A 27954-nucleotide genomic window follows, 5' to 3' on the forward strand; every position below is an offset into this window, starting at 1 on the left:
AATCCTCTTAGGTGTTCATCTCCTATTAGCCCACTGTTGACTGTCTGTTTACTGCATTCCTGTAGACCTCGCAGAGATAGAAACCCCTCCGAGCCTGTAACATCTTCCCCAGCCCTGCCCCGGCTGGCTGAGGGGGGCTCCTGCCTGCTGGCACCAGAGGATCACTGGAGAGGAGAGGACCAAGGTAACATGGGCCATGGGCATTTCAGCAGGTGCTAGCAGGGGAGGGGCAGCAAACCAGCTTCTCTCAGGCCCTAGATTAGTGCCCAGCTGCTTGGGCATCCCTAGAGTGAAAGACAAATACCCTATAAGAGCTGTCCCCTGGTGTGGCTTCACAGATCTCACTTAGGGCAGGTGCTTGACACACTAGAGGGGAGATGAGCTTTCCTCTTCCCATTCCTCTCTCACTGCAGGCAGATTCATGGAGCCCTGCAAGGGAAGCCTTGCCTGTCCCAGGTGCCTCTCCTCCAGCCTGGGCTCTCCAGCTCAGACTGATTTTGCCAGCAGCCCCAGGGTAGCAGCTTCCCGTGCCTGCTGCTGGATGAGACAGGAGCGCAAGCCCTCTGGGCCTGAACCTGTTACTAAATGATTTTGCTTTGATCCCCTTCTCAGCAAGGTGCTTCTTCAGCTGGGGAGAACAACAATCCCCTACACAGACAAAAACATCAGGGAAAATCAGAGGAGAAAATGGTGGGAGCCCCCAGGTCAAAAACATCTGTGTTTGTAGGAGAACATTGCCTGTGGAAGCCAGCACAAGGGAGGCAACCCACTGTCTCTGGGGCACATGCAGACAGGTTGCATAACACCCCTGCTTGTCCCTGGTTTGTGCCAGGCATAGTAAGGCTGTGTGCACAGACACAGACCTGGAGGTCTTCAGCTCAACTCAGCATCCTTCGCTTCCACAGGTACCTGATGCCCCGTGGAGCCACTGCCCAGCACCTGCCCTGGAGACCTGCAGCCTCCTGAAGGCACCTGGCAGCACACTTAGGCACCTGCAAGCAGGGTCCCATCTCTGCCACGCTCACCTTCAGGAGCCCAAGCAGCGGCCTGACACGAGCAGGTAGGTATCTGCGCCATGGCGGTGCAGAGGTGGGCTCAGGTACTCTCTTCTCCTCTGAACTGAGGATAGGGCTCATCCCACTTGCACTCTGCTTGGGGTAAGTTCTCTCAGGATTTAGCCAGCTATAGCATGGACATTTTGGAGACCTCTGGCTTTAGTGGCTGGAAACTGCTTTTCAAAGCCAGCTGACTTTGCAGCCTCCTTAGCATCCTGTGGCTGTGAGCTCCAGGGATTCATTTGCTCAAGGGTGGCAAAGGTCCTGCCTTTTGCATGTGTTAAACCTCCTTCCACAGGTGCCCTCCAGTTACCATGTGCTACCTGCTCCTTGCCCCATGCCAGGCTGGGTTTAGGGGCCCTGTCAATGTCCCTTTTCCTCTTCTCCTTTCCAGGCTGGAGGGACCAAGTCTTAGATGGGGAAGGCAAGGTTTGTGAGTGTTTGCCTGGGGAAGTTTCGGATTCTCGGTGGTGCTGCTGGCCATGTCTCACAGGGCTTGTCCCAGGACACTCTCACCCTGCTCAGAAGCTGTTTGTTCTGTTGATCTGAGCATGCCTGGAGTGTGGGGTGCAGGGTGTTTGTTAGCCATGCTTACACTGTATTTTCTGTTGATAAGCAGCATTACTTTGGGAATGGCCTCTCTCACCCTCCAAGATGCAGCTTTGAGTGGCAGGTTGGGCCAGTCCCACTCCCTCCACCTCTCTCTGCCAGCCCCAGGGGTGGGAGTTCCACTTGGTTCCCATCCCTCTCTGCCCCTCTGCCTGTGATGATCTCTAGCTGAGGTGCCAGGACCATTTGAGAAGCTGCAGGCTGAGCAGCAGAGAGCTGCAGCTGCTGCCGAGAGCCAGGCTGCGGCTGCTGCTTCATTATTTACAGCTGCCCTTGGCTGCTCGCTGGCCCAGCTCAGCTCAGTCCAGTCCAGCCCAGCCCAGGGGATGCTGCTCTCTGTCTGCTTGTTCCTGTGCTGAAAACCCAGAGTATTTTTGCCCTGGAGTGGTTGCCATCTGGCACCCAACCTGTGTACCAGCAGTGTACCTGGTGTACCTGCCAGCTCCGAACAGACTCAGCACCCACAGTAAAGCCAACCCTTGGTAACCCTTTGAAGAGCTCTTACTGATTTCCAATTGTTTCCTAACATTGACAGCAAGTCTGAGCTGGAGCACAGAGGGTAATGTCCTGGGCCATATGGCAGAGCTATACAGAGGCTGCAGGTCTCCAGGCTGGGCCCATGAAGGACTTACCTGTGAAGGTCTGGGTCATTCTGCTGCCCTTGACATCGGTTTCAGCCAGCCTGGCATCCCTCAGTCCAGCCCTCCTTGCTTCAGCCAGCCATTAACTGCCACCACAGCAAGGGCAGGCATTACCAGCCCGTCAAATGCCACCTGCCTGCCTGGCATTTCTGAGCAGCTTCGTGGTGGTCTGGAGACACAGCATCTGTTTGCCCTTGCTGGAGACAGCTGACATATTGATGTGTTCTAAATGTAAGCGAATGTTGGCTGGGCACAGATGTGCAGGGCTGGTGGAGAGGTGCATGTCACGGTGGATCCCATACCAGACAGCTCTACCTGCTCTGCTCTTGACCCTGCAGTTGGTCCTTACACACCCTGCAGGCTCCCTCTGAGATGGAGACCGGTGTGTGAGGCTGGAGCTGCCGTACGCTCCCCGTGAGACACTTCTTGGCCCATTCCCCAGCGTTTCCTGCTGCTGCCACACATGGTCAGGATCCCACATGCCTTGCAAGCCGTTCACCAACTGCAGCCTGGCAGATGGAGGAGCTGGCCATGGTTCTGCAGCAGGAGAGACAGGAATCCACGAGCTCTGTTTGTTCTCGGGGTGTTCACGGCAGCAGAGGAAGGGGGGTGAGAGCTGGCACCCACCCCTGCAGCACCATCTGTGCGAAGGGCCCCACCAGAAAAGGCTCAGGACCTTTCTGTACCCCGGGGCTCAGCCCTTCTTCAGCTGTGGAAGGGTTTCCACTTGGTGCCATCCTGTTTAAAGGCAGTTTACCAAATCCCAGAATTGTCAGGGTTGGAAGGGACCTCAAGGATCACCCAGCTCCAACCCCCTGCCATGGGCAGGGACACCTCACACTGGATCAGGTTGCCCAGAGCCACATCCAGGGATGGGGCAGTTGGAAAAGGTGTGAGTGCCTTGAGTAGGTGGAGACCATTGGTCCTCCCAGGCAGGTGCTGCTGGTTCGTTCTGGTGGCTTTTCCTGCCAGCAGAGAGGGTCAGTCAGCACTAAAAGCCAAGGGAGAAAAACAGTCTTCAGAGGCAGCAGAGATTGATTGCAGGAGGAAATTAAAAATGTACAGATCAGCTTTTGCAGTGACTCTTGCCCTGCCTTTATCTGTCTGGGAGGGAATGAGGCCTCTGGATTCACAGCAGAGCTCTGAAGGTGCTCAGCAAGCTGAAGGCTTGGTGGCACATTGTGTTGGGGAGCGACCAGATGGAGCTGATGTCTCTCTTGCCTTGGGCAGCAGAGCATGACCAGACAGTGTCTGAGCTCTGAGCACAGGGGGCATGTGTCCAAGCCCCAGGAGGGAGGATCTCTTCGTGCCATATCAGTCGAGACACCATGAAAGCTGGGCGAGGAGCAGACATAGTCCCACGGGGACATGTCTGTGGTGGGCCCCTGCTGGTGATGGGCACAGGGAGGATTCTCCTGGCAAGTCCTTTTGCCTTGTGCTGAGACATTTATCCAATGACCTCGCACCACGGTGGTCCCCAGGGTTGTGAGGGGACGTGGTGCAGCCTCTGAGGCTGTGGGCAGGCAGCAGGCAAGCAAGGACACAGGCGGGGTGGGGACATGGACATGAGCAGCCATCTGCTTCCTGTGGTGGGACAGGGTCAGTGCTGCTCTGTGCCCACCGAGGACAGTGCTGGGTGTTGTCCAAGCAGCGTGGCCTGGATCACTGCTAAGCCCAGAGTGGGGCTGGGGTTGGGTGCTGCTGGTGGGGCAGAGCTGCAGTGCTTCAGGGGCCGTTTTATACCCCAGCCCTCTGCTGTGAGAGTGAGGCCAAGAGATTTGCAGCCCAGTGGGCTCCTCTGCCTGGGAATTAGGAGAACAAAAAGCAGGATGCAGAGCAGCGATGGCTCCTGCTGTCCTGGTGTGCAGCCAGACTGCAATTACCAATGCTGGGAAGAGTGCTACCCACTGCTGCTGCCTCTGGTTTTCTCCAACGTCTTGCTCTGGTCCAGAGCAAGCACATGCTGTGCCCCAAGCCCAGCGTGGTAGAGCTGCCTCAGGAAGGATGTTCAGAGCCACAGCCTGGAGAAGGCATGGCATACCTGCTGCTCAGCACATCACTGCCCTTCCAGGAGTGGATAAGCCCTGCTTAAAGGACCCTGGTCCTCTTTTATTTAATTTCCTGGTAATGCTTCTGCAGCATCAAAGTCTTATCAGGAGAGGAGCAGCTTAAGAACCTGGTAAAGGAGTTGCATTGTCAGTATCCAGCTCTTTATTCCCCTCTTCCCTGTAAAGCTGGACAGCAGACTGGTTGTGGCTGAAATGAGGTATATTTTCTTTCCCTTTTGTCAGTTTAAGTCTCAAAGATTTCCCCACTAACCGTTTGTGATGGTAATTCAGCTGTGTGAGAAGCTGCTGTTCCTGAGCTGTCGTCAAAGGGTTGTGGCTTGTCTGCAAGGCAGCACTGCAGGGGGAGGGAGAGGCACTGAGACCCACTCCCACATTGCCCACAAAAGGACAGATCTGGGGACACAGCTTTAACTGGGCAGCTGTAGATCAGGACTTAACCAGCCACATGTTTATGACTTGATGAGCAAACCCCTTCCTCAGTTTCCCCAGAGCAATTGCACTGAGTTCTGCCACATCTCCCAGCGCTCTGAGCCCTGCAGTTGATCCTCACGCTCATGTGCTGTGGAGTCTTGTTGGACTGGGGGCTCTGGAGCTCCTGTGGGCAGCTTAGAGGGGGCAAAAAGGAGGTGATGTCCCCTGGGAAGCCAGCAGCTCAGCAGCTCTGCTGTCTCTTGGCAGCCAGCCCCCTCTCTGCAAGCAGCAGCCACGCCAGGCGTGCGGAGATGCAGCGCTACACTCAATCCCCTTTTCAGCTGCAGACAATGGCTTTGGACAAGGTTTGTTTGAGAAAATTGGTTGGATCTTGTGATATTTTTGTTGTTGCTGTTGTTCTTTTAAATGCTCATGGGAGTAGCAGAGCAGCTAATGAGGCAGCACGTAGCTGGTCGCAAAAGAGATGGTCTCGCCTGCACCTCCCTGCTGGTGCACTCTCCTGGCGATGGAGCCAGCCCTGCACCCGTGGGTGCTGCACCCCATTGGGACTGCTGACAGGTTAGGGACTCCCTCCTGTCCCAGGAGATGCTCACACCCTTCCACTCCTCAGCAGTTTCCTTCCCCAGGTCTTGTTTTGCTTCTCCATCTGTGTGCCACTGCATGAGTAAAGGGTACCCGTCCAGCTGGGTCCCAGGGATGGGGCAGGGTGGACCCAGCAGTGGTGGGGTCTCGTCACCACAGAGTGCAGCTCATCCACAACCACTGCTGTATCCCTGACACAGAGGGGAGGCAAACGGAGCACAGAGCCCCTCTGGCTCCCATGGGAGACCAGGCAGCAGGGACAGGGCCAGAAGCTGCTTCCTTAAAGGAAGCCGACACATGTCACCTGGGGGCTCAGGGCTGGCACAGGGCTGCCTTTCCTGGCAGCAATGTACTTAAGCCTGAAGCTGCACTTGCGCCGGCCCAGAGCTGCAAGAAGATCCTGTTCCCTTTCGGCCCCACACGCTGTCCCTCTTCCCTCTGCAGCAGGGACGGGCGAGGGGCGTCAGAAATGCAGACAGATTGCATTAGATGGATGATGCGTCAAACCCTAAACCGATAAGAGAGGGAACAATTGATGTGGTGCCAAAAGGCTGGGAAGGATCTTTTTTAAGCCAGCTGAATAGTCTGAACAGGAGCGAGCAGCGAGCGGCGCAGCAACAAGAGCGCGTTCAGCACTTTGGTTTCTGGTCACGGCCCCGCACGCTGCTGTCTGTCTGTGCTGCGCTGCGCAGCGCGCCGCTGCCAGCCCCATGGCGCTGGCACTGCTCACAGCCCTGCCGGGGGAGCTGAAGCCACAGCTGGTGCTGCTCTGGAATACCAAGGGCAGGCTTGGCACGACCTTGCCCTAGACTAGGTCCTTCTGTCTTTTGGCTGTCAGTGCTGAGGAGTCCTGGGGCTGGCAGTGGAGACTCAGTCGTGGTGCCAGCAGCTGTGGCTGAGGCTGCTTTAATCCCAGTTTTAAGACTGGTTACCCCCTGAGGGGAATGGAATGGAATGGAATGGAATGGAATGGAATGGAATGGAATGGAATGGAATGGAATGGAATGGAATGGAATGGAATGGAATGGAATAGACCAGACCAGGTTGGAAAATACCTTTGAGATCATCAAGTCCAGCCTTTCGTCCAACACCATCTAATCAACTGAACCATGGCACCAAGCACCCCATCCAGGCTCTTCCTAAACACCTCCAGTGATGGTGACTCCACCACCTCCCTGGGCAGCACATTCCAATGGCCAATCTCTCTTCCTGTGAAGAACTTCTTCCTAACATCCAGCCTAAACTTCCCAGGCTTTAAGGCCAGGCTGGATGTGAATCTGAGCAACCTGATCTAGTGTGAGGTGTCCCTGCCCATGATCCGTGAGGTCCCTCCCAACCCTAACAATTCTGTGATTCTATGCCATGCAAGGGAGGACCGAGGCGGGGAGGGGGCCGCAGATGTCCCAACGAGCTGCTGGCAGCTGCAGCGCAGGGGGCGAGTGGAGCGGGGCTGCCCTCTTAAGAGGTGTCAGAGGAGCTGGGGAGGGCCGGGGTGCCTGGCAGCCTGCCCCTTCCCTCCGCAGCGCAGCCATGTGATGCCGGAGGAGCGCAGCGGCGATGATATGGAATGTGGGCAGCTGGCCGCGGACACGCTCCGACAAGTGACGGTCCAGCGGCACCCCCGCCTCGGCTTTGGCTTCGTGGCTGGCAGCGAGCGGCCGGTGGTGGTGCGCTCAGTGGCAGCAGGTAGGGTGTGCCCCGGGCCGGCGGGGCGGGGGGAGGTTCCCTGGATGTGTCTGCAGGGTGTTAGGAAGCGCAGCAGCACCTTCCCCTAGTGGGACCCCTTCCCGGGCTCCTGTCCTCTGCTGTCCCCGCTAGTGGGACTGTGGGGTGCCCTCCACAGCCACATACATGGGTAGGCATTTTAGGATGCTTGGGACCCTCCTGCTTCCCCCTCACCTCACAGCCTCGGGTTGCCTGAGCTGGCCCTGACCCTCTCTCCCGGCAGGCGGCCCCTCTGAGGATAAACTCCTGCCAGGAGACCAGATCTTGGCCATCAATGATGAGGACGTGAGTGAAGCCCCCAGAGAGAGATTCATCGAGCTTGTCAGGTGAGGACAACACTCGTCCCCCATCGCCTCCAGAGTGGGCCCGTGCCTGGTTGCTGTGCCCCGGCTGGAGCCTTAGGGTGTCAATGCACACCCCAGGCTCTGCTGTCACTGGTGGTCACTGCCGGTGTGGGGAAGCCTCAACCTGAGCAGGGGGAGTGCCTTGGAGAAAGAGCCAAACCTGTTTCCACCTGAACAAGGGGTGGGCAGCACTAGCAAAGCACCCAGAGCTATATTACCAAGGACCCCAAGGAGCCTGCAAGGGTCCCAGCCGCCCTCAGGCTCGGGAGGTTGGGATGTGCTCTCTCAGTAGCCAAATCCACATGTTGAGGTCTGCTGCTGTGAGGTCACACCCACCTTCATTTCTCCTTTCTGTCACAGGAAGGCCAAGGACTTCATCATCCTCACGGTCCTGCACACCCACCAGGTGAGACCAGCAGGGCCATGGGCAGCCTGAGGGGAGCCATGGTCGAGGTTAAGAGCCCTTTGGGAGACCAAAGTGGGGTACCTCTAGGTCCTGTGGGATCACTTAGGCAGCTCAGTTGGGGTGCTGGAGTCATGTCCAACCATCTCAAGGCTCTTCCACCTGGAGGGTCTGAGAGCTGCTGCAGCCCCACAGTGTCATTTTAGGGATGCAGGCAGACATCTCCCTGTCTTCATAGCTAACTCCTCACAGGAGGGAGGGAGGAAGGGAACATATCACCAAACCCATATGGTTTGTGAGGGCATCAGGCGTGTCTGACGAAGTGACCTGTCAGGCCAGAGGCAGCATGAGACATGTTGCCATTCCTGACAGACTCAGACATCCCTGGGGAGATGGGAGTGCCAGGCTGCAGCCCCAGGCAGCGTGTCTGGCAGGGGTGCTGGCACCAGATAGTGCCCTGGGGCTGGGCACCTGTGTCACTGGAGCAGACTGAACCATCATGCCAGCGTCGCTGGCGGCAGGGTATCATTTCTGCTTTACTGAGCCCTGTGATGTCAGTGAAGGAGATGAATGTGAGAGCTCCCCCGTGCTCCCCTCCTCTCCAGGAAGGAGATGGCACCATGCAGTGCTGTTCCATCAGGAGTGTGTGTCAGACTCCAAAAAAAGCTTTCTCCCTCCTGGCCCTTGATGGCTGCCACCCAGGACAGGCTGCTTGGCTGACGCTGCTGCTCTCAGATGCGGAGGGCTCTGTGGCACCACAGCCTCCGTACCACAGGGTGTGCAGGCAGAGGCTCCCCAGCTCTCCACACTGCCACCAGGTCTTGCAGGGCTGCCTAGGATCCTGCAGTCTTCTATCTCCAGGTCACTTGGCTCCTCCCTTTGGCTGGAGACCCACATCAGAGGGGCTCGTCTCTCCCAGCCGGAGCAGTGCCAGAGCCTCTGGGCAAGCCCTGGCTCATGTCTCAGAGCTCAGCCTGCACAAGGGGTGCCAGGCACGTGTGTCCTCTGGGGGTGCAGCCTTCCCCATCACACTGAGGGTGCTGGTTTGACTTCAGGGGCTGCTGCTCGTTGTTCTGGCCCTGCCTGCAGCACTCTATAACCACAGCAAAGGGAACTCACTTTACAGCCTCCCATTTCATGGTTTGCTGCCCATTCCTCACCGTCACACCAGCTCTGGAGCGGCTTTTTCTGGGACCCATGTCTGACTTTTGCTGCGCCACAACTCCAAGGGCAGGCAGGTGATTTACCCAGTGCTCTCTTTCCAGTCTCCCAAATCTGCTTTCATCAGCGCAGCCAAGAAGGCGAAGCTCAGGTCCAACCCAGTGAAGGTTCGATTTTCAGAGCAGGTGACAGTCGGTGAGACAGACCCAGTAAGTGCTGCCCCACCTTCCCCCATCATCCACCCCCTTCAGGCATGCCCTGGGCTGTACAGTACAGGATGACTGGAGGCCACAGGGCTCCCTTCCCCCAGTTTGGGCTCCATGGGTGAGAGCAGCCCTTCAGCCCAGGGAACCCCACAGGACAGGTGCCCTGGAGCACATCAAAGCATTGGGTCAGTGCTGAGGGGATATGCTGTGGTCCTCCCTTGTCCCTCCACCTGGATGGAGGCCCAGAAACTATCCTTGGAAATCTGGTCCTATCTGAGTCCCCCTGGGCACCCAAAGGTGCCAGAGGAGTGCCAGCACCTGCCCTGAGGAAGGTCTGTGGCTTCCAACCTGGTGCCAAAGGCTTGAGAGGAGAGCCCATGGATGGGGAAGCTGTTAGGCTGCAGCAGCATTCCACCCAGTGCCATTAGCTCTTAATTGCAAAGAGGTTTGATTAAGCAGCACACAAAACAGCAAAAAAAACCCCACCCCAAACCTGGAAAAAGCCTGAAACAACAACAGCAGCAACAAAAAACAACCCTGGTGAAGTGCCTCTAGTCATTTCTAATTTTAAGCTAAATCAATTAAATAATTATCTGATTGCAACCCTCCTTGCTAAACAAAAGTCAGATCTTCACCCAGCTCCCTGCACAGGGCATCTGCAAGCTGGAGCTAAGGGTCAGGAAAGGGAGATTGGCTCTGAGCCACCTCGACCAGCACCTCCCCTCTGGGACACCACCTGCCTGGTGGGCAGGCCAGGCACAGGCACGGCTCTGGGCTGTGCTGGATGGAGTGGGATGCCCTGGGAGCTGGGGGAGGTGGATCTGTCAGGCAGCTCTGAATTGCTCCAGCTCTGTGCTTCCCAATGGCTCAGCAGAGCTGCTGGATTGCTGGGGGAAATGAGCCTCTTAGGTGGAAAGCCCAGAGAAGAGGAGGAGGCCATAACTGCTCCATCACTGGCACTCATTCTCTCCCCCCGCTATCCCTCTGTCTCTCTGTGCCCCTCACCCTCTTTGCCCTCCCTGCTGCTGTGTGCCAGGACATGTTGAAGAAAGAAGCTCTCCTCCTCATTCCCAACGTGCTGAAGGTTTTCCTGGAGAATGGGCAGATCAAATCCTTCACGTTTGATGGCAGAACCACCGTGAAGGTGGGCCCCTCAGCTCCCCTCCATGGCACTGGGATGTGTCTCTCCTCCTGCCAGCCCAATCCATTTTTCCTTGTCTCCTGCTTCCTTGCACAAATGTCAGCAGTGCTTGGCTGGCTGCAAACTGCCACCACATGATAGATAGCCCCTTTGCCTCCCCGGGTGACACACTTTGCAGCTGGCAGGCTTGAGAATTTGCTGTCCTTCTCCCATTCCTGACTTTCTCCTTGCTGTGAACCTGCCCCCCAGCCGGGATGGATGCTCCTGTGAGTCCCACTGCCAGGGGCCAGCTCCCTGAAGCACCCCCTCCACAAAACATTGCAGTATTACCAGGGTTTGGCTGCTGGTCCTTTCCTGCTGCAGTGTCACTTCACCCAGCAGTGGCTGGGTACCATCCTGTGGCCCCTCTGAGCACTGCAGGTCCTCATTCTGCACTGCACAGCCCCAGGTGCCAGGGAAGAGGGGGTTTTCAGGGGGTGCCAGCCACCACCCCCCCTGGCAGGGAGCCAGTGCCTCACTCCCAAGCCTGTCTTTGATGTTTGCAGGACGTGATGGTGACGCTGCAGGACCGCCTGTCCCTCAGGCACATCGAGCACTTTGCCCTGGTCCTGGAGTATTCCAGCCCCGAGCAGAGCCACCGGTTCCTGCTGCTCCAGGACAAGCAGCCACTGGCCCATGTAAGCTGCTGGGTGTGGGAAGCAATGGCCAGTGGCTGGGGCACAGGGAGGCTCTCCTCCCACCAGCAAAGGGCATGACCAGGCTCGTGGCAAGGGCGATGTAACCTCTCCTTCCCTCTGTGGGCTCAAGGTAGCCAAGGGTGGCCAAAGAGGGAGATGATCAGGGTGCTGACCATCCCACCCTGGATGCTCTGTGCTCCAGCCTAGGCAGCTGCAGCCAGCATTCATGAACATTCTTGGCCTGCCCAGGAGAACCAGGAAGCTGGTACTGCACAAAACCAGGGATAAAATGGGGACCATGGAGGAAGCATTAGCCTTGGTGACATAAACCCTTGCAGCACTAAGCAGAGTTGTCACACCAAGGAGCGTTGGGGCTGTTCCCAGGATGAAGGCGTCAAGTGGTGCCTGGAGGAGAGAAGTCAAATCTCCACTCAGGGGGTGGGGAGTCTCCTGCTCTGCAGACAAATGCACATGGCTCCTAGGCTCACCACTGCCCTCTGCTCCCACCCCAGGTTGTGCAGAGGACACACTACCATGGCATGAGATGCCTCTTCCGTGTGAGCTTCTTCCCCAAGGACCCGGTGGAGCTGCTGCGCCGCGATCCCGCAGCCTTCGAGTACCTCTACATCCAGGTAGGGGACTCGCCCCTGGGAGCTGATGGTGCTTGTGGCCCATGCATCTGCCCAGGCTGGGCCCCATGGAGACATCCCTCGGGTGGTGAGTGCCCTGTGGCTGTCGGGGGACACCTCTCCTCCCTCCTGCAGAGCCGCAACGATGTGATCAGAGAGCGCTTCGGCACGGACCCCAAGCCAGAGATGCTGCTGGGGCTGGCCGCCCTCCACATCTACATCACCGTCTCAGCCACTCGCCCCAGCCAGAAGGTCTCCCTCAAGAATGTGGAGTGAGTCCTCCTCCCTCTCTCCACGCTGCCACACAGCCCTCCTCTGTGCCCCCTGCCGGTGCTCCTGCTCACAGCCCCTGTGTAACCGAGGCGCTCCCAGCAACATCACAGGGTGCTGGGCATGCGATGCCCTAGGAGCCCCCTTGGAACTGTCTGGTGGCTTGGTAGCAGTGAGATGCCACCCCTGGTCCCACCACAGGACCATGTAAGACCCCCCACATCCAGCTGCACATGGCAGCCTTGCCAGCACCAGCAGGGATATTTGCTGTGAACCCAGGATCATTTCCATGGGAACCTGAGCTGATTTTCCACCTAGCTTCAAAGGCAAGGAGGCTTGGTAAGGAGCTTGTGGCTGCATGATCTCAGCCCATCACCATGCCATGCAGCCCTGGCTCAGCCCTCCTGTGGTTCCTGGTGGTCTTAAAACCATACAGAGTCCATCTGTGCAGGCTGGCCTTGCCCAGTCTGCATGGAGAGGAAGGAGGGAGGTGGCACCTTAGAAGGACCCCAAAAGGGGTTTGGGGATTTGCCCTCCATCCCTTCACCTTACATGAAGTTGAGTGGGAGTTGGGCTCGGCTGTAGAGCTTGGCACCTCTGTGTTCCCCAGCCCATGCTGGTGGCTGTGACACCAGCCAGGGATCCCATCCTGGCTTGGGGCTGCCGCAGCTCCTGCTGTGGTACCAAGGAAGCGCTGGTGCGGCTCCAGCTCCCTCTGATGGCAAGAGGATGCTCTCGGGCAGCAGCCGTGGTTTCTGTCCCTCTGCCGGTCGGAGGTGTCCCTGGCTTGGCGGCTCAGGCAGGCTTCCCTCCCCACAGGAAAGAGTGGGGCCTGGAGCCCTTCCTGCCCCCCTCGCTCCTTCAGCTCGTCAAAGAGAAGAGCCTCCGGAAATCCCTCTCGCAGCAGCTCAAAGCCCACCAGAACCAGTCTGGCAGCACCAAGGTGAGCCCAGCCTGCACAGCCACGGCTCAGGGATGCCTTCTGCTCCAGCCATCCTGTTGTCTCTTGACTGCATGGGAACAACCTTTATTGCTGATTAAGTCCCTTTGCCTGGGAAATAAATCCTGGGGTGACAACCATGCAGCCACTCTCTCTCCTGAAGCCACTTCCAAGAGCTGATCTGGATTTTGGAGACTGCAGTGAGGATCAGTTGGGTGAGAGCAGCCAAGAGCAGTAATCAGCTTGGCTGGAGCAGCACACCTCGGCTTAAGCCTGTGTTTATCATTAGCTCTGCTTCTGGGCTTGTGGGGCTCTGGAGGAGGCTGCTGAGCCACTGCCTGGGTCCCTGCAGCCTTCAGAGCACCCCAGGGCCATTGTGTGTCCCCCAGGAGGGCTATACAGCTCTGGGGGTGTTGTACATCAAGGATCTGGGCTCCTCCCTGGCTGTTCCTCTGCTCTGAGTTCCCTCCCAGAATCTGCCCAGGATGGCAGGGGAGTGGAGAGCCTCCAGCCCATGTTGAGCCCCAAAGCCTGCAGCCAGCACAGGCCATGCCCTGAGCTGACTGTCCATGTGCTGCACACTCCTGCTTGGGACCTCCCAGATTCATGCCAGCCTTTGCATTTCTTCCCTGTGGTGCTGGTGCTGATCACCTCTGTGCTGTGTTTTGTCAGGTCTCCACAGCCCAGGCGAAGCTGCAGTACCTGAGGATCCTGAACGAGTTGCCCACCTTTGCTGGGGTCCTCTTCAACACAGTGGGACTGGTACGGTAATTCAGGATGGGCTGGGAGCTGCTTGGCACTGGTCCTGAGTGTGTGCTGGAGGGGAGAGCCAGGGAAGATGCAGCTCCCACAGCAGTTACTTCCCTCAGTCTCTTACTCTGCCTTGCTGGGTTCCAAGCCATCCAGAGCAGCCTTCAGAGCCGGTGCTGACAGTAGGTCAGATCTTCAGCTCCACAGGGTCAGGTTTGGCTCCTTTCTTGCCAGCCCTTTGGGCAGTGACTTGGCCTGCTCAGCAAAGTCAGAGTAGTTTCAGACACATGCTTACAGCTTGGTCCTGCCCTGGCAGCATCTGCCACCCATTTTGCTGGAGGGCCACCCCTGGCAAAGGCCACTGCCTTCCCTGCTTGTCCACACAGGGAATAGCCTGGCTGGCCCTTACCACCTCCATCAGCAGTGATCCATCCCCACCGCTGCTGGCAGCTCTCAGGAAACATCCACTGCCATGGCCCACTCCTCCCTCATCTCCATCAGAGGCATCTCCACCTCTCACCCAAGCCACCTCACTTTCTCCATGGCAGGAGGAAAGGCACCAAGCCAAAGAGGAGAACGGTGGACCCACCAAGGCTCCTCGCTGCCTGGCTCACCTCTCCATCCCTCTCGCTCCACCTCCCATCCAGGGGTCTCCATGTAAGTGTCACCTCTCTGCCATCCTTCCCTTTACCCTCACCCAAGGTCTCAGCACTTCCCTGGCTTCCCTTGTCCCGGGTTCCATCCCTTGCAGCCTTTGATCTGCTCTGCTTCCACCACCCCTCAGAGCTCCTCACCTCACAGCTCAAAGGGCTGCGTGTAGGAAATCAGCGAAGGCAGAGCCATGTGGTGCCTGGTCAGGGCCCTGGCTGAGGGGCCAAAGCCTGCCTCTGACACTGCCTGGGTGTGCAGCATGGGGCACCTCACCTCTGCCCTTTTCCAAGGCAGTCAAAGATCCTCAGCCAGCCTAGGAGATATGGTCAAAAGCATTCACTTCTGCACTGGTCTGCCCAGCTTCTCTTCCCCTCTAGGTCTGGCTTGAAGCATCCTTCATGGGCAGACCAGAGCAAGAAAGGTCTCTGCATTCAGTCAAGGCTTTAGTCTTTCTGGTTTTTTCTGAACTGCATTCACTCCCTCCTCTGCTTCCTTCTCTCAGGGGCAATGTCAGATCAGGCAGATCTGTAACACGCTCTTACTCTCTGTAGTGACACCAGCAGCTTGAATATTTCATGTGGACAGCCAGCTCTGCTTTCTTTCTAAATACCCTTGGCATCCTGCACACCTGTTCCCAGCTCTGCAGAAAGGCTCAGGGAGGGCTGTCAATGGCACCAGCTTCACCTGCTGCTCTGCAAAAGCCATCTGGAACCCAGCCAAGCTGCAAACTTCGAGGTTTGGCTCCACAGAGGGAGCCAGGGTTAGGCTGTGAGGTCCCAGGGTGTGTTTATTCACCCCTGTCTGTCTCTCTTTCCCCATGGGCTTGTGCTACCAGGACGAGAAGCAGCCAGCCACCACGCTTCTGGTGGGCCCCCGGCACGGCATCAGCCACGTCATTGACCTGAAGACCAACCTCACCACAGTGCTCTCAGAGTTCAGCAAGGTCAGCAAGATCCAGCTGTTCAGAGAGAACCAGGGAGTGGCCCGGGTGGAGACAAGCATCCTGGATGCCAAGGTAGGCACCAGGCATAGTGTGGAGGCTGCGGTTGGAGGTTTGGGGCTAACCTTTGGGGAGGTTCAGGGCACAAATGCAGGTTGGAGTTATCTGCTTGGGGATGTCTAGGGACTCAAAAGCTCCTTCCATGTTGCAGTCACAGGGGGGGTGGTCTGTGGCGTCTCCTCTGCCTGTCTGGCTGCTCGTGCCTTAAAGACAGGGACTGACACCAAGGGTATGTGGTGCCACAGACCCACATGGTGCCACTCTGACCATGACCCAAACGCCTACCCTCTGAGACTTGGCCCTCTCTCCAGCTCTTGCCTTGCAGTCTCTACTTCAGCTGGAGCCTCACAGATGTAATTGCAGTGGATTTGTTTAGGATTCTTCTGCTGCCTCCTCTCCTAGTGGATTTTAGCACTTCCTCCCACCAGGCTCATTAATTCCACCAAGGCTGTTTGCCTGCCCTCACTGTGCCTGGTCCAGTAGCTCTGCTGAACTGCAGTAACACCCCAGTAGCCTCTGCCAGAGCCACGCTCATCCTCATCCCCTCTGCTTCAGCTGACCCCTCCAACAGTCTCCTTGGGGTCTTTGCATTTGTAACTCAGTGGGTATTTGGTAAACTCTCATGTCTGTAATATTCCCTCTTCTGCATCCCACTGAGGTCAGTCATTGCCCAGGTGAAGCCCTGGTGTCCTGCTGTGCCTGTTCCTACCTTTCAAAACCCTCAAACCCCCTGCAGCCTGGGCTGTGCAGGAGCCCACTGGGTCTCCTCTTTGCTGCTTACAGAGCAGGGATATTGTCTTCACCATGAGTAACCCTTCTGGTTCCTCCTGGGCTGCATGTGTAGATAAATCACAGTGTTAGTACATCCATAATAAAGTGGCCACAAGACCACACCTGACTGCCCATGGCTCACCGGGAGCACTCAGAGCATGTTCCCCCCCTCACATCTTGCTGGCCAGCTCCCCAGCTGCAAGTAGATTGCAGGGAGACGTGTGGCACTAGCTCTGCTCCACCCTGAGGGGTGCATGGTCCCTCTGGTGCTGCTGTGCCCTCCCTGGCATGGCAGAGGGCAGCTATCCCTCTCCTGGTGCTGAGACTGGTCGCAGGAGCAGCAGATGTGCTGGATGCCGAGGTGCTGCTGACGTCCATGTGCTATAAATTAGGTGGCAATTCCCAGGAGGCTTCTCCACAGATCCTGCAGTGCTGCTCCCCTCAGCCGTGCTCTGCAGCAGCAATTAACTCCATGACATCACCCACCCTTTCCTGCTGTAGGAATAAACTTTCTCTTGTGTCCCCTCTTTCCAGCCTCCCAATTGCTGGAGAAAAGGCAGCTCACACACACCTCACAGGCATGTACACATGGCCAGCCTGAGAAATTCCAGGCAGCTGCCTGGAATGTGGTGGAAGCCACCAAAAGCCCTTCTGCCTGCCCGGAGTGGAGCAAGCATCCCAGCTGTGAATCCCAGCAGGTTCCACAGCATCTTGCCAGGGCAGTGCCTGCTGTGTTTAAGGAGGGCATTGAGACTCTTGAACGTGTCCAGAGAAGGGCAATGAGGCTGGGGAGAGGCCTTGAGCACAGCCCTGTGAAGAGAGGCTGAGGGAGCTGGGGTTGCTTAGCCTGGAGAAGAGGAGGCTCAGGGGAGACCTCATTGCTCTCTACAACTACCTGAAGGGTGGTTGTAGCCAGGAGGGGGTTGGTCTCTTCTCCCAGGCAGCCAGCACCACAACAAGAGGACACAGTCTCAAGCTGTGCCAGGGGAAGTTTAAGCTGGAGGTGAGGAGAAAGTTCTTCCCAGAGAGAGTTGTTATCCATTGGAATGTGCTGCCCAGGGAGGTGGTGGAGTCCCCATCCCTGGAGGTGTTCAAGAGGGGACTGGATGTGGCACTTAGTGCCATGGTTTAGTAGTCATGAGGTGTTGGGTGACAGGTTGGACTTGATGATCTTTGAGGTCTTTTCCAACCTTATTGATTCTGTGATTCTATGAATGTCCAGGCAGCTGCCTGGAATGTGGTGGAAGCCACCAAAAGCCCTTCCGCCTGCCCAGAGTGGAGCAAGCATCCCAGCTGTGAATCCCAGCAGGTTCCACAGCATCTCGCCAGGGCAGTGCCCGCTGTGATCTGTCTTCATTTAACCATTATCCAGAGGGCTGAGTTTTAAAGCCAGGATGTCTGCTCCAAAACGAGGCATGTGCTGATCTCCTGCAGGACAGCAATGGATGAGGCAGGCTAAGAGAAGCAGTCAGGAAGATCATTACTTCGCAGTGCTAATCTGCCTTCTGCCACGATTCTGTTGCACTGAACGTGTCAGTGGCTGAAGCCCTGGGTTGCAAATAAATCTGGTTTCCACCATGGGTCGTAAAGCACTTGAAGCAGTGTCCTGACTGCTCTGGGGACCTGGCTGAAAGCCACACTGCCCCTGGAAGCCTGTCAGAGCCCTGCGGATTGCGGAGCAGCCGGCAGCGTCCCTCTGGGGCCGCCGTGCTGTGCCGCCTGGTGCTGTGCTGCAGGATGTTGGTGCTGGGGCAGCTCCAGTGTGTTCCCCAGGTAACAGCAGGGATGTGGGTGAGGCAGCCTGAATCAGTGGGGCGGCGGCAGCCTGGCACTGCTCGCTGGGTTACTGTGGAAACGGCAGATGGTCAGTGACGATTAAGAGACTGGTGAGGAAAGGCCCTTTGGAATTGCTGAGGGCCAGGTGCCTTGATGCTGTGCAGCTGATCCTAAGGGTTAAAAGAGGGGTCAGGTTCTGGAGCAGCCGTCAGCTGGGAGGCCTGCAGCCCCCGACTGCAGCAGCCAGCGCCATCCAAACCTCCTCCTCGGCGGCTCGCCTGCGACCGCAGCCCAGACGTAGCTGCCAGGAAGGAGCTGGGGAGGATTTCCAGGTAATAAGCAGGCTTGAGGAGATTGTAAACTGTTTGCATTTAGTTCAGGGGGAAAAGAAATGGTGTTTGTCTTATAAATTATTCACTGTGTAGTTAATTGGTTTGTTTTGGAGCTTTTCCATCCTGGGCTCAAGTTTCTGCTTAAAACAGCCCGTGTGAGATGCAAAGCCAGGGGCTGGTGCCTCTGCTTTGCTTGCTTTGGTGGTTGTCACCGTGGGGGTGGGCAAAGCAGGGGCAAATGCTGCAGGACTCCTTGTAGGGGAGCTGCACAACCTCAGGGCAGAGGAACAAAAGCCTCCAAGCCTCTGCTGCTAGATCCAAGAAGGATTTTCATTCCCTGCCATGTCTGAAGGAGCTGCTGGGAGGAAAGGAACAGGTTTTGCCTCACCAGTCACAGAGGGAGTGGAGCAGGTTTGCTTGGAAATGCTGAGAAAGTTTACAGCAGGCAGCTGGGGGCAGGGTGGTGCTCGCCCAGCTGCACAGCAGTGGTGGTGGCATTTGGCAGGATTGTGTGGTTGTTCCCACCTGGCAAAGTTTCATCTCTGCTGGAGCCATCACTTCTCTGCTCTTCTCCCCGTGCTGTGGACTTGCTGGTGTTTGAGCATTGAGCCTGGAGCTGGTAGATTCTCTGGGGGACAGGGTGGTGGCATGTGGTGTCTCCTGTGATCTCTATGCATTAAGTACAGCTAGTCTCAATGATCTGAGGGCCCTGTAGTGCTGGGACCAGCATTTGAGAGCAGCCAGCGCTTTGGAGCCAGCTCAGATTTGGGCTTCCAGGCGTGCATCTCCCCTCCTCCCCCGTGAAAGACTGCAAAGTCCTCTTCTGCCTCTCTGCAGCCTGGGTAGGGCAGTGTCATCATCTTCTACTCAGCATCTGGGCAAGCCTGGCAGTGCTGATGGGGTGCAGAGGAAGCAGAGAGGCTGCTTCCCCATGCTTACCCGAGCTCCCCAGAGCAGGAGGCAAGGGGGGAGCTGCTTAGATCTGCAGTCTCATCAGAGCCAGCTGGGTGGCTCCACCAGGTCACACCCCTGGCTGTGCAGCTCCACAGCTCCTGCAGAAGCAAATGTTTTGTTCTTCCTGCAATGCCTTTTCAAAGGGAGCATTTCTCCTGTCTGATTTACACTGCTACATGCCACTGGGCTTTTTGTTATTAACAGTCTTGACACTGGCAAAAAAATAAAAGCTGCTGAAGCCTTCTGAATGGGAATGAAAGAGGAACACTCAAGGGGCAGCCAGGACAAGCATCTGCAATGTAACAGAGGAGCTGTCCCAGGCTGTGCCCGGTCCCTATGCCAGGCTGCCGGGCGGGAGCCCTCAGGGGCTGGCCACTGGCCAAGCGCAATTCAATCAAAGGCATCAGGGTAATTGACTTCACATCTCCCAGCAGGGCCTGCAGCCAGCTGGCACTTCAGCCCAGTTCGAGATTCAACAGAGGAAAACAAAGGGAAAATTAATTCAGCAATGTCCCTGGCTGCTGCTGTGCCTGGGCTCCGGCTATTGATGTCTGTGTGCCAGCGGCCTCGGCGTGCTTCCAGCCTGCCATGGCCATGAAAAGCTACCATGCCTGGCCAGGGTGCAGCCTTCTCCTCTCCCTGCTGGAAGGAGCCAAGCCCTGCCTGCCACCTGCCCCTCCTTCTCACTGGTGATGGGATGGTGACCCCTTTGCCTCGGCACCTCTGTGCCAGAGCTGGCAGCGGCAGCTGCTGGTGTGACCACAGCTGGCCCTGAGGCCAGTGGCACTTCCCCCAGCAGAGTGTGGCAGGGCTGGGAGTGCCAAGGCTGGTGCCAAATGGTAGCCTGAAAATGGTGGGGGGACTCCATCACACTGATGAGGGCAGGGGAAGCCAGCATTACTCTCACTTGTGCAAGCAATGGCTGAAACCCACCGGATTTCTTCTACATGAAGAGCGAGGCTTTGGAGTGCTGATGGACCTAAAGGCTCTGGTTCCCTAAGCTGAAACTCGTCTTTATTTGCATTAAGCCCCTCTGAAACACTTATCTCATGGGGGACAGGGAGGGATTGAGACTTCTTTTGGCTCAGTACCTGGGGTGAGAGTGGTAGATGAGGTTTCCCCCCCTCACAGAACCTTTCTAGCAGGATGTAAAGCAAAGCACATCCCAGCGCGTGGAGCCAGCCCCAGTGCCATCCGCAGCACCCAGGACAGGAGCCAGCCAGGAGCACGTGAGCCAGCCAGGATACACAAGAGTCAGACAGCATGTGGAGAGGATTAGTTTCCAAGCCTGCAAAGCCAAATTTGATTTGTTTGTTTGTTAGAACAAGCAAACAAAAACCCAAACAACCAACAAGCAGACCTCAGGCACCCAGTGCTGCGAGCGCAGCCGGGTGATGCTGCAACCTTAGGAGTCCTGAGAAGTTGCCTCCAGAACCAGGAAACGTGGAGGATGTCAAAAGCACCAGCAGGCTTTGGTGATTAGAAATCCACAGCAAAGACCTTGAGCCCTTTGAGTAGCTGGCAGCTGCACCGTGACGAGGAGGTGCGGACTGGACCTGCACCTTCCCTGGGACACAGCACCACCATCACAGCAAAGAGGAGAAGACAGACTGATACTACTGTGATACCATCAGGCTTTCAGCCTAGAGAGGTAGCTGTCCATCCACTCCCAACATTTTGTGGGGCCCTGCAGGGCAGAGGGCTGGTGTTCAGCTGCTCAGACCTGAAGGAAGGAGCTGCTGCTGCAGAAACCCGCGGGTCTGCTGCTAACAAAGGCAGGAGGCTTATTGATCAACAGCTGGGAAATAATGGGCCTAATCACAAGCAGCCTGGTATCGATAGAGCTGAGTTAATAATGCTTAAAGGGAAGGAAGGAAAGGTCAATGTACAAGTGAAAAATTGACTGCTGTCTCGTTAGGCCTGGATGCCTATATTATTAAATATAAACTTAGCAGAGCGCCTCAGGTGAAACCAGGGGACATGAGGGATGCAAATTTCATCCCCAACCTTTCTGCTGCACTGCATTAAAGGAAGCAAAGTAAGACCCAAAGTCCATGATAAAGGGGAGAGATGAAAAGGCAATGCACAGAGGCTTAAGGGTTATAGCACACGCAGATTGGCTCATAAATTCATTTAAATATGAGGACTGTTAAGATCCCCCAGCACAACCTTGGCCATAAAATTCCCTTCAGACATTCCTTTGTGAAGCCTTCACCTTTGTCTGAACAAGAGAATAGCCTCCAGAAGGAGGTTTGATTTAAAGGCAGGGAGTAATAAGAGCAGCAGTACATCCTTAATAAGCTAATGGGAAAACTCCTCTCTCATATCCAGTGCAAATGTGTTTTGTTTTGCTTTTCCAGAGAAACTGGTTGCCAAGCAGGAAATTTCAAGGGGGAGGGGGGAGGGGGAAGAATGTCCTTGCAGAATCCAACGGTATGAGATTGAACACATCCAAGTGCCGGGTTCTGTACATTGGCCACAACAACCCCAGGCAGTGCTACAGACTGGGGTCAGAGTGGCTGGAGAGCAGCCAGGCAGAGAGGGACCTCGGGGTGCTGGTTGATGGTAGGCTGAACATGAGCCTGCAGTGTGCCCAGGCAGCCAGGAGGGCCAATGGCATCCTGGCCTGCATCAGGAACAGTGTGGCCAGCAGGAGCAGGGAGGTCATTCTGCCCCTGTGCTCAGCCCTGGTTAGGCCACACCTTGAGTCCTGTGTCCAGTTCTGGGCTCCTCAGTTTAGGAAGATGTTGAGTTGCTGGAAGGTGTCCAGAGAAGGGCAAAAAAACTGGGGAGGGGTTTAGAGCACAGCCCTGTGAGGAAAGGCTGAGGGAGCTGGGGTTGCTTAGCCTGGAGAAGAGGAGACTCAGGGGTGACCTTCTTGCTCTCTACAACTACCTTAAGGGAGGTTGTAGACAGGCAGAGGTTGGTCTCTTCTCCCAGGCAACCTGCACCAGAACAAGAGGATGCAGTCTCAGGCTGTGCCAGGGGAGGTTTAGGCTGGAGGTTAGGAGGAAGTTTTACACAGAGAGAATGATTGCCCATTGGAATGTGCTGCCTGGGGAGGTGGTGGAGTCACCATCACTGGAGGTGTTCAGAAGAAGACTTCATAGGGTGCTTGGTTACATGGTTTAGTTGATTAGATGTTGTTGGATGATAGGTTGGACTTGATGATCTTGAAGGTCTCTTCCAACCTGGTCTGGTCTATTCTATTCTATTCTATTCCTTTTCTCATTAGGACTAGAAAAGTCTAGAAAGCCAGTGTGAGGGGAAGATCAGAGCATCAATAATTTCAGGCTGGTATTTTGCACTTAGATGTAGGAAGAACTTTCTCTTGAAAATGTGTTCCTTCTCCCGTTGGCAAATTGCAGGTCAGAGCTGAACCTTTAGCTGTGCATCCCCCTGGGAATCTGATGCTTGGCAGTTTTAGAGCAGTGGGATTATCTCAGGAAGTTTGCTTTCACCCTCAAAGTGCTGCTGCCCTGACAGAGATCAAATGGGCATTTCTGCTCTGGCATCCCAGGGGAGCAGAGCCCCTGGGGCCATCAGCTCCTGATTCTGTTACACCAAGAACGTGCCAGCAAGGAGGAGGAAGAGGAAGGGCTGGTTGCAGGAGACATGTCATCAGTGCACTGAGGGAAGATAACCAGAGAATTATCCCAGTGGATAACTTGTCCCCATCTCCTGAGGAACAGCTGGGAGAGAGGTACTGCATTTTGTGGCTGCTTCCAAAAAACTCCATGCCAGCGGGGCCAGGAGCAGGTCTTAGAGGGACTGGATCATGAATTCATTTCAATATGAGGACTGTTAAGATCCTCTAGCATAACCTTGGCCATAAAATTCCCTTCACACACTCCAAACAGCAGTTCTGCTCCTGCTGCCTCCTTATCTGCCTTCCAGCTGCTCACAGAAGGCTCTCTGCTCTACTGCACCACCAGGTTTGGAAAACTGATGAAGATTCACACTCCTCCAGGTTGCTGCCTTTTTGTCAGGTCTGCTGTCACTGAGTAGTGAGCTGAAAAACTTGCAGGGGGAGGCAGGGGTGTTACATGAGGCACAGCTCCTTGGGGACTAGGCTAATGCTGACCACAGACACAAGCCCTCACTGCTCCTTGCAGGGTGTTTACAAAGGAACAGAAAGGTCAGTGCCTTTCACCACAAGACAGAGGTATCACAAGGAAGCCCCAGGCACAGTCTACAGTCTTGTGCTGCTGTTACTTAGAGCCTCTCTCTGCAAAACTGCCCTGAATCTACCATCTAAACCCCTTAGTAACATTAGCTGAACAGTGTTCATAGAGCAGTTCAGAAAGCCAACCTTTGCTCAGCTCACCTGTGCCTGGCTGTCTCTGTGAGACCTCATTTGCTTTGCCTGCATGGAGCAGGGTGACCAAAACTGTTGATGCCTAAAAATAACATTTCTGCTAGCTGCCATCCTTGATGCCTCCTCTTGGTAGCCTGACTGCCCAGGGAAACAAGGCTGCTGCTGGCAAAACAAATTGCTTTCAGATCTGTTTGTCACTTTCAGGGAGGTGTGGCAGCAGGGTCCAAGCGTATTTAGGCAGCTGAGCTGCTGCAATCTCAGCAAAATTACCTAAGTGGGTGGAAGAGATTCAGCCGTGTAACCCCACATGAGAGAGGGTTACAGCCAGACCGCTGTTAGGCAGCAGCAGAGAAGCCACCGAAGCCAGAGGACACACACAGCTTGACTGGAAGAGCTTTGTTGAGGTCCACTGTCTTTTCAAACAGCCAAGAATCCATCAGCAGGCCATAGAACCCCTGCAGTGCTGGTCTCTGGGCCAGGAGGAGCTCCGTGGATGGCTTCAAGCTGCCCCTGAAGTGATTTAATCCCTAATAACAATACTTGAATGCTTGGTAATTGGAAAAGAACCCTCCCGTTTCTTATACCCCTCCAGAAGCTCTATTAAGGTTCCTCTTTTAGAGGAGAGAGCTGCAATTAACCCCAGCATGCCATGCACCGATTGCTAGAAGCCAGCCTGGAGTCTGGGCTGGCTCAGACCTGGCAGGGAGCTCAGGGCATTGTGGTTCTTTGAGGCTGTGCCTAGAAACCCACCACAGGCATCTTGGTGCACTGTGTGCATTTTATCTGTGGGCAAGAAACACCACTTGAGGTGATCTTGTCTCCCTGCAGGAGAACTGATCCAGGGGCTGCTTCTTGCCAGCAGGAACCTCCAGTCCCATCTCTGGATGGCTGGGAACATCCTGAAACAGAAGTTAGAAAAGATGGAAACAGGGCTGGCTCTCAAAGATGCTGGTACCCAGCTGGGGGACTGGACAGCAAGCAGGGACGGGGAGGCAGTGAAGGTCCGTCCATGACTGTGCCACTCAGCCTTGGTGTCTCCAAGAGCTGGCTGTGGATCTTTGGTGTGTGATTTACACATGGTGGAAGCTATTCCCCTAGTTTTCCTTTGGAAAGGGAATTCTCAACCCCCCTTGGCCTCTTCATGTAATCTCCAGATAGTGGCTACTCAGCAGCCACGGCCTCCCTCCCCTGGGTGTTTGCTCCCTTTCTTGTTGCTAGCAGTCAAACCCTTGCTGCTTCCTAAGGGAGAAGGGAATGCTTCCATCTCTCTTTATTCAACAGATAGCCTGAAAACCCCAGGAAGGCTTAGCCCTGTGTGGAAGGCACTCCTTTTAAGGATGCTTCATATGTCAGAACTGGAACACATGGTTCCCTTTCATCACTTATGTCAAGACTGGAGCTGGGCTAAGAGGTGTCACCACCACCCCACCACCCCTCAATGCTGCTTCCTTCAAGCTATGAGAGAATTTCTTCTCTCCTTTCTATCTTGATACTTTCCCTTTGATGTGTGTCATCTCAGATTCCTTTTCTATGAGGCAGGAAAAACCTTGTCAAGGGGGCAGGGAGAGAGCCTCTCAGAAGAGGGCATTCATTTGTCAGGTTATTTCTCTTCCACATCAGGTTACTACTTGCTATTTCCCTTCCTGCACAGCAGACAAAGAGGGAACTTCTTAACCCTGGCCCTAGGAGGAATTGACCCCTACCAGAGGCTGGCTTGGCTTGGGGCTGATGGTTTCACACCCTGGTTTACTGCATTGTAGGGTCCAGGGGGTGATGTGCTGTCAGGCTGGCACTTCCTTCGCCAGGTGGCTTAAAAATGCAAGTGTTGAGCAGAGCACAGAGCTGGTCAGTGGGAACCAGGAGCCTTCTGTGGTTATAAAACAAGAAAACCAAAATAACCTCAATGCTTTTCACACTGCATAAGCTTAAGTGGGTTTTAAAACAGGTTGGTTTTGCCCTGGATGTGGAAAACGAGGTCTGAGTCCTGGAGGACTGTCAGTGTGCAGGAGCCCAAGCATGGCTGGATGGGCAGCTCAAGCCACAGCAGCAGTTAAAGAGCCCCAAGTTGCCTCAGATAAGCCCTGTGGCTGGGTACCAAGGTCCTGTAGGTAGATGTGCTTTGTACAGGGGGTAGATGATGGCTGGAGCTGCCATGCATTAACTAGGATGGATGCTAGGAAGAAGTTCTTCATAGAAAGAGAGATTGGCCATTGGAATGGGCTGCCCAGGGAGGTGGTGGAGTCACCATCACTGGAGGTGTTTAGGAAGAGACTGGGTGGGGTGCTTGGTGCCATGGTGTAGTTGATTAGATGGTGTTGGGTGATAGGTTGGACTTGATGATCTCAAAGGTCTTTTCCAATCTGGTTAATTCTGTTCTATTCTGTTCTGTTCTGTTCTGTTCTATTCTGTTCTATTCTATTCTATTCTATTCTATTCTGTTCTATTCTATTCTCTGTCACAAATGCACCTTGAGCAGTGCTGGGGGCTCACAAGCACGGACCACTTGACTGAGCTGTGCTAGTGCAGGCTGCTCTGCCCAGCCAGATCCTAGCACTGCCTGGGGCCCTGCTGGGCAGGTAAAAGTGGATCCCACCCCAACAGCTTCTCCAGGCTACCTAACCTTCTCCCTGGGACAAGCCAGGAGTCAGGCAGCTGGGGAGTCATGGTGTCTGCCACTAGATTGCAGAGTGAGGTGTTAAGTGGCACACAGATCACAACTGATTTTCCCTTCTCTCTAAAGCAAAGACCTTTTTTAGCGTGCAAATAAATGCTCTCCTAAAAAAGAAGACACCATCTGCTCCTAGGCACAAATTTAATTTTCTGAAGGGTTAGACTTAAATAAGATCCACAGGCTCAGAGGGAGTGGTGGCTGGGAGAGCCTGTAAAGCAGTTTTGCCCCCTTCTACATCTTGCTGGAAGCAGATGTCTTATTTGAAGGGCGGCCTGCAGTGAAACACAGGGGCTGGCAGCTGGAGGCTCCACACATCCCCTTGGTTCCCCAGGGCCTCGTGGTGAAGTTGGTGCTTGCAGGTAGGCTTAGAACGTTGGCATGCAGGTAACACCACCAGAAGCCAGCTGCATGGGCAGCCCTGCTATTCACAGGCTGTGCCCTGCAGGGCTCCAGCTCTGTCATCATCTTCAGGAGAGGCAGCAAGCAGAAGTCCCAGCTGCAGCAGGGCTCTCCCTTGTGCACAGCGATCTGCTGGGTGATCAGGAGCAAGGACCTGCACCTGCCTGTGTTTTCCTGGCTGGGTGCTAAAAGTGTCAGCCAGCTCACCAGTTACACCAGTGCAGGGCTGCAGCACAACCCTCTTGGAGCACTGGTCCCATGTCACCTGAGGTGCATGGCTTGGGCTCATGGGCTTTGCCTCTTTTGCCTTCCAGCCCCTGGTGCTGCTGATGGAGTGGCCTGAAGCCACCAACTTCGCCTGCCTGATTGCAGGGTACTGCCGTCTCCTGGTGGACTCCAAGAAGATGATATTCTCCAGGGCCCCCTGCCAGCCACCCCCACCCCAGATTATCAAGGCAGGTATGTTTCAGCCTCTGCTTTCCATGTGAGCCCATTCCCCAGCCTCCTCCTCCCTCTGCCCAGAGCTCTGCAGCAATACCAAGGGGGTTCTCCAGCACCTCCCCTCTGTTCCCATTCCCCCTTGCAGCACCAGCAGAACCCCTGTTCAATGAGGAGACAAATCCTCATTTGGGATAATCTGTAACTTGTGGTGTCATCCTGGGCCCTAAACACTGCAGATGTTGTTCCAGCAGCTCCTTGAGCAGATCCTGGAGGTGCTGTTTGAAAAGACCTCCAATGCTGCCAGCTAAATGCTGGGTCCTCACAGAAGAGCCTGGGCATCGTTGCAGGGATGCAGCACACGCTTCTTGGCTGACAGTCTCACTCCAGAGACCAATGTGAGTGTCTGCACTTAACCAGGGACTCTGCTCCTGCTGCCTTTGGATGCTGCTGCCTTCATCAGTGGGGTGCTGTGCAGCAGGGACAGCTCTGCAAGCACAGCTGCTCTGCACATCAGGAAGGAAACTTTGGTGTCCCAATTTTTCAGGTGCCCAGCCTGATGGAGGGAGCAGAGGGCTGGTCTGGGCACAGCAGGAGACCAGAACAGATAGAGACAGATTCTGCCCACCAGGCACCAATGCTCTGTGCCTTGAGGGTGGATTACAGGTGTGAGTCACTCTCAGGATGATTGATGATTCTCAAGAGTGATTTCAAACACAAGCCAACCACGAGCAAAGGTGGTGCTGGTGCATGCAGGTGTTCACATTGAGTGTCTTTTGCATAGGGAAATATAGAATGCAGGAACAGTGCCTGGAGATGGGCAAAACACCAATCCAGCTGACTATGGAAGGTTGCCACCAGACCTCCCAGGTAACAGTGCAGCTCCAGAGAGGTGTGGCAAAACTTCAGGTTAGCTGGTGCCAAAACTGCCTCCTCAAGGTGGGATTCACTGAGAGAGGTGAGAGGGGTACCAAGAGCTAGCCTGGTCCTTGGGGAAGGACTTGGTGCCT

At 55.5% G+C, this 27954-nt stretch overlaps 1 protein-coding gene across 1 annotated transcript in view; it reads left to right on the forward strand.

Moving 5' to 3' along the window:
* The window catches only part of FRMPD3 (FERM and PDZ domain containing 3), a 58167-nt gene that overhangs the window by 20878 nt on the left and 9335 nt on the right, over nt 1-27954 (forward strand). The window contains exons 2-15 of the mRNA XM_068157522.1: nt 66-184; nt 906-1060; nt 6912-7074; nt 7337-7439; nt 7818-7863; nt 9126-9230; nt 10264-10371; nt 10914-11045; nt 11558-11677; nt 11810-11946; nt 12764-12887; nt 13557-13646; nt 15121-15300; nt 26821-26965. Of these exons, the coding sequence (XP_068013623.1) occupies nt 6924-7074; nt 7337-7439; nt 7818-7863; nt 9126-9230; nt 10264-10371; nt 10914-11045; nt 11558-11677; nt 11810-11946; nt 12764-12887; nt 13557-13646; nt 15121-15300; nt 26821-26965 (1441 nt within the window). The 5' untranslated portion in view covers nt 66-184; nt 906-1060; nt 6912-6923. The remainder of the gene's footprint in view (nt 1-65; nt 185-905; nt 1061-6911; nt 7075-7336; nt 7440-7817; nt 7864-9125; nt 9231-10263; nt 10372-10913; nt 11046-11557; nt 11678-11809; nt 11947-12763; nt 12888-13556; nt 13647-15120; nt 15301-26820; nt 26966-27954) is intronic.

This window comes from Melanerpes formicivorus, unplaced genomic scaffold, assembly GCF_026170545.1.
Source record: "Melanerpes formicivorus ecotype bairdi unplaced genomic scaffold, bMelFor1.0.p_v2 SCAF_37, whole genome shotgun sequence".
Classification (NCBI taxonomy): Eukaryota; Metazoa; Chordata; class Aves; order Piciformes; family Picidae; genus Melanerpes; species Melanerpes formicivorus.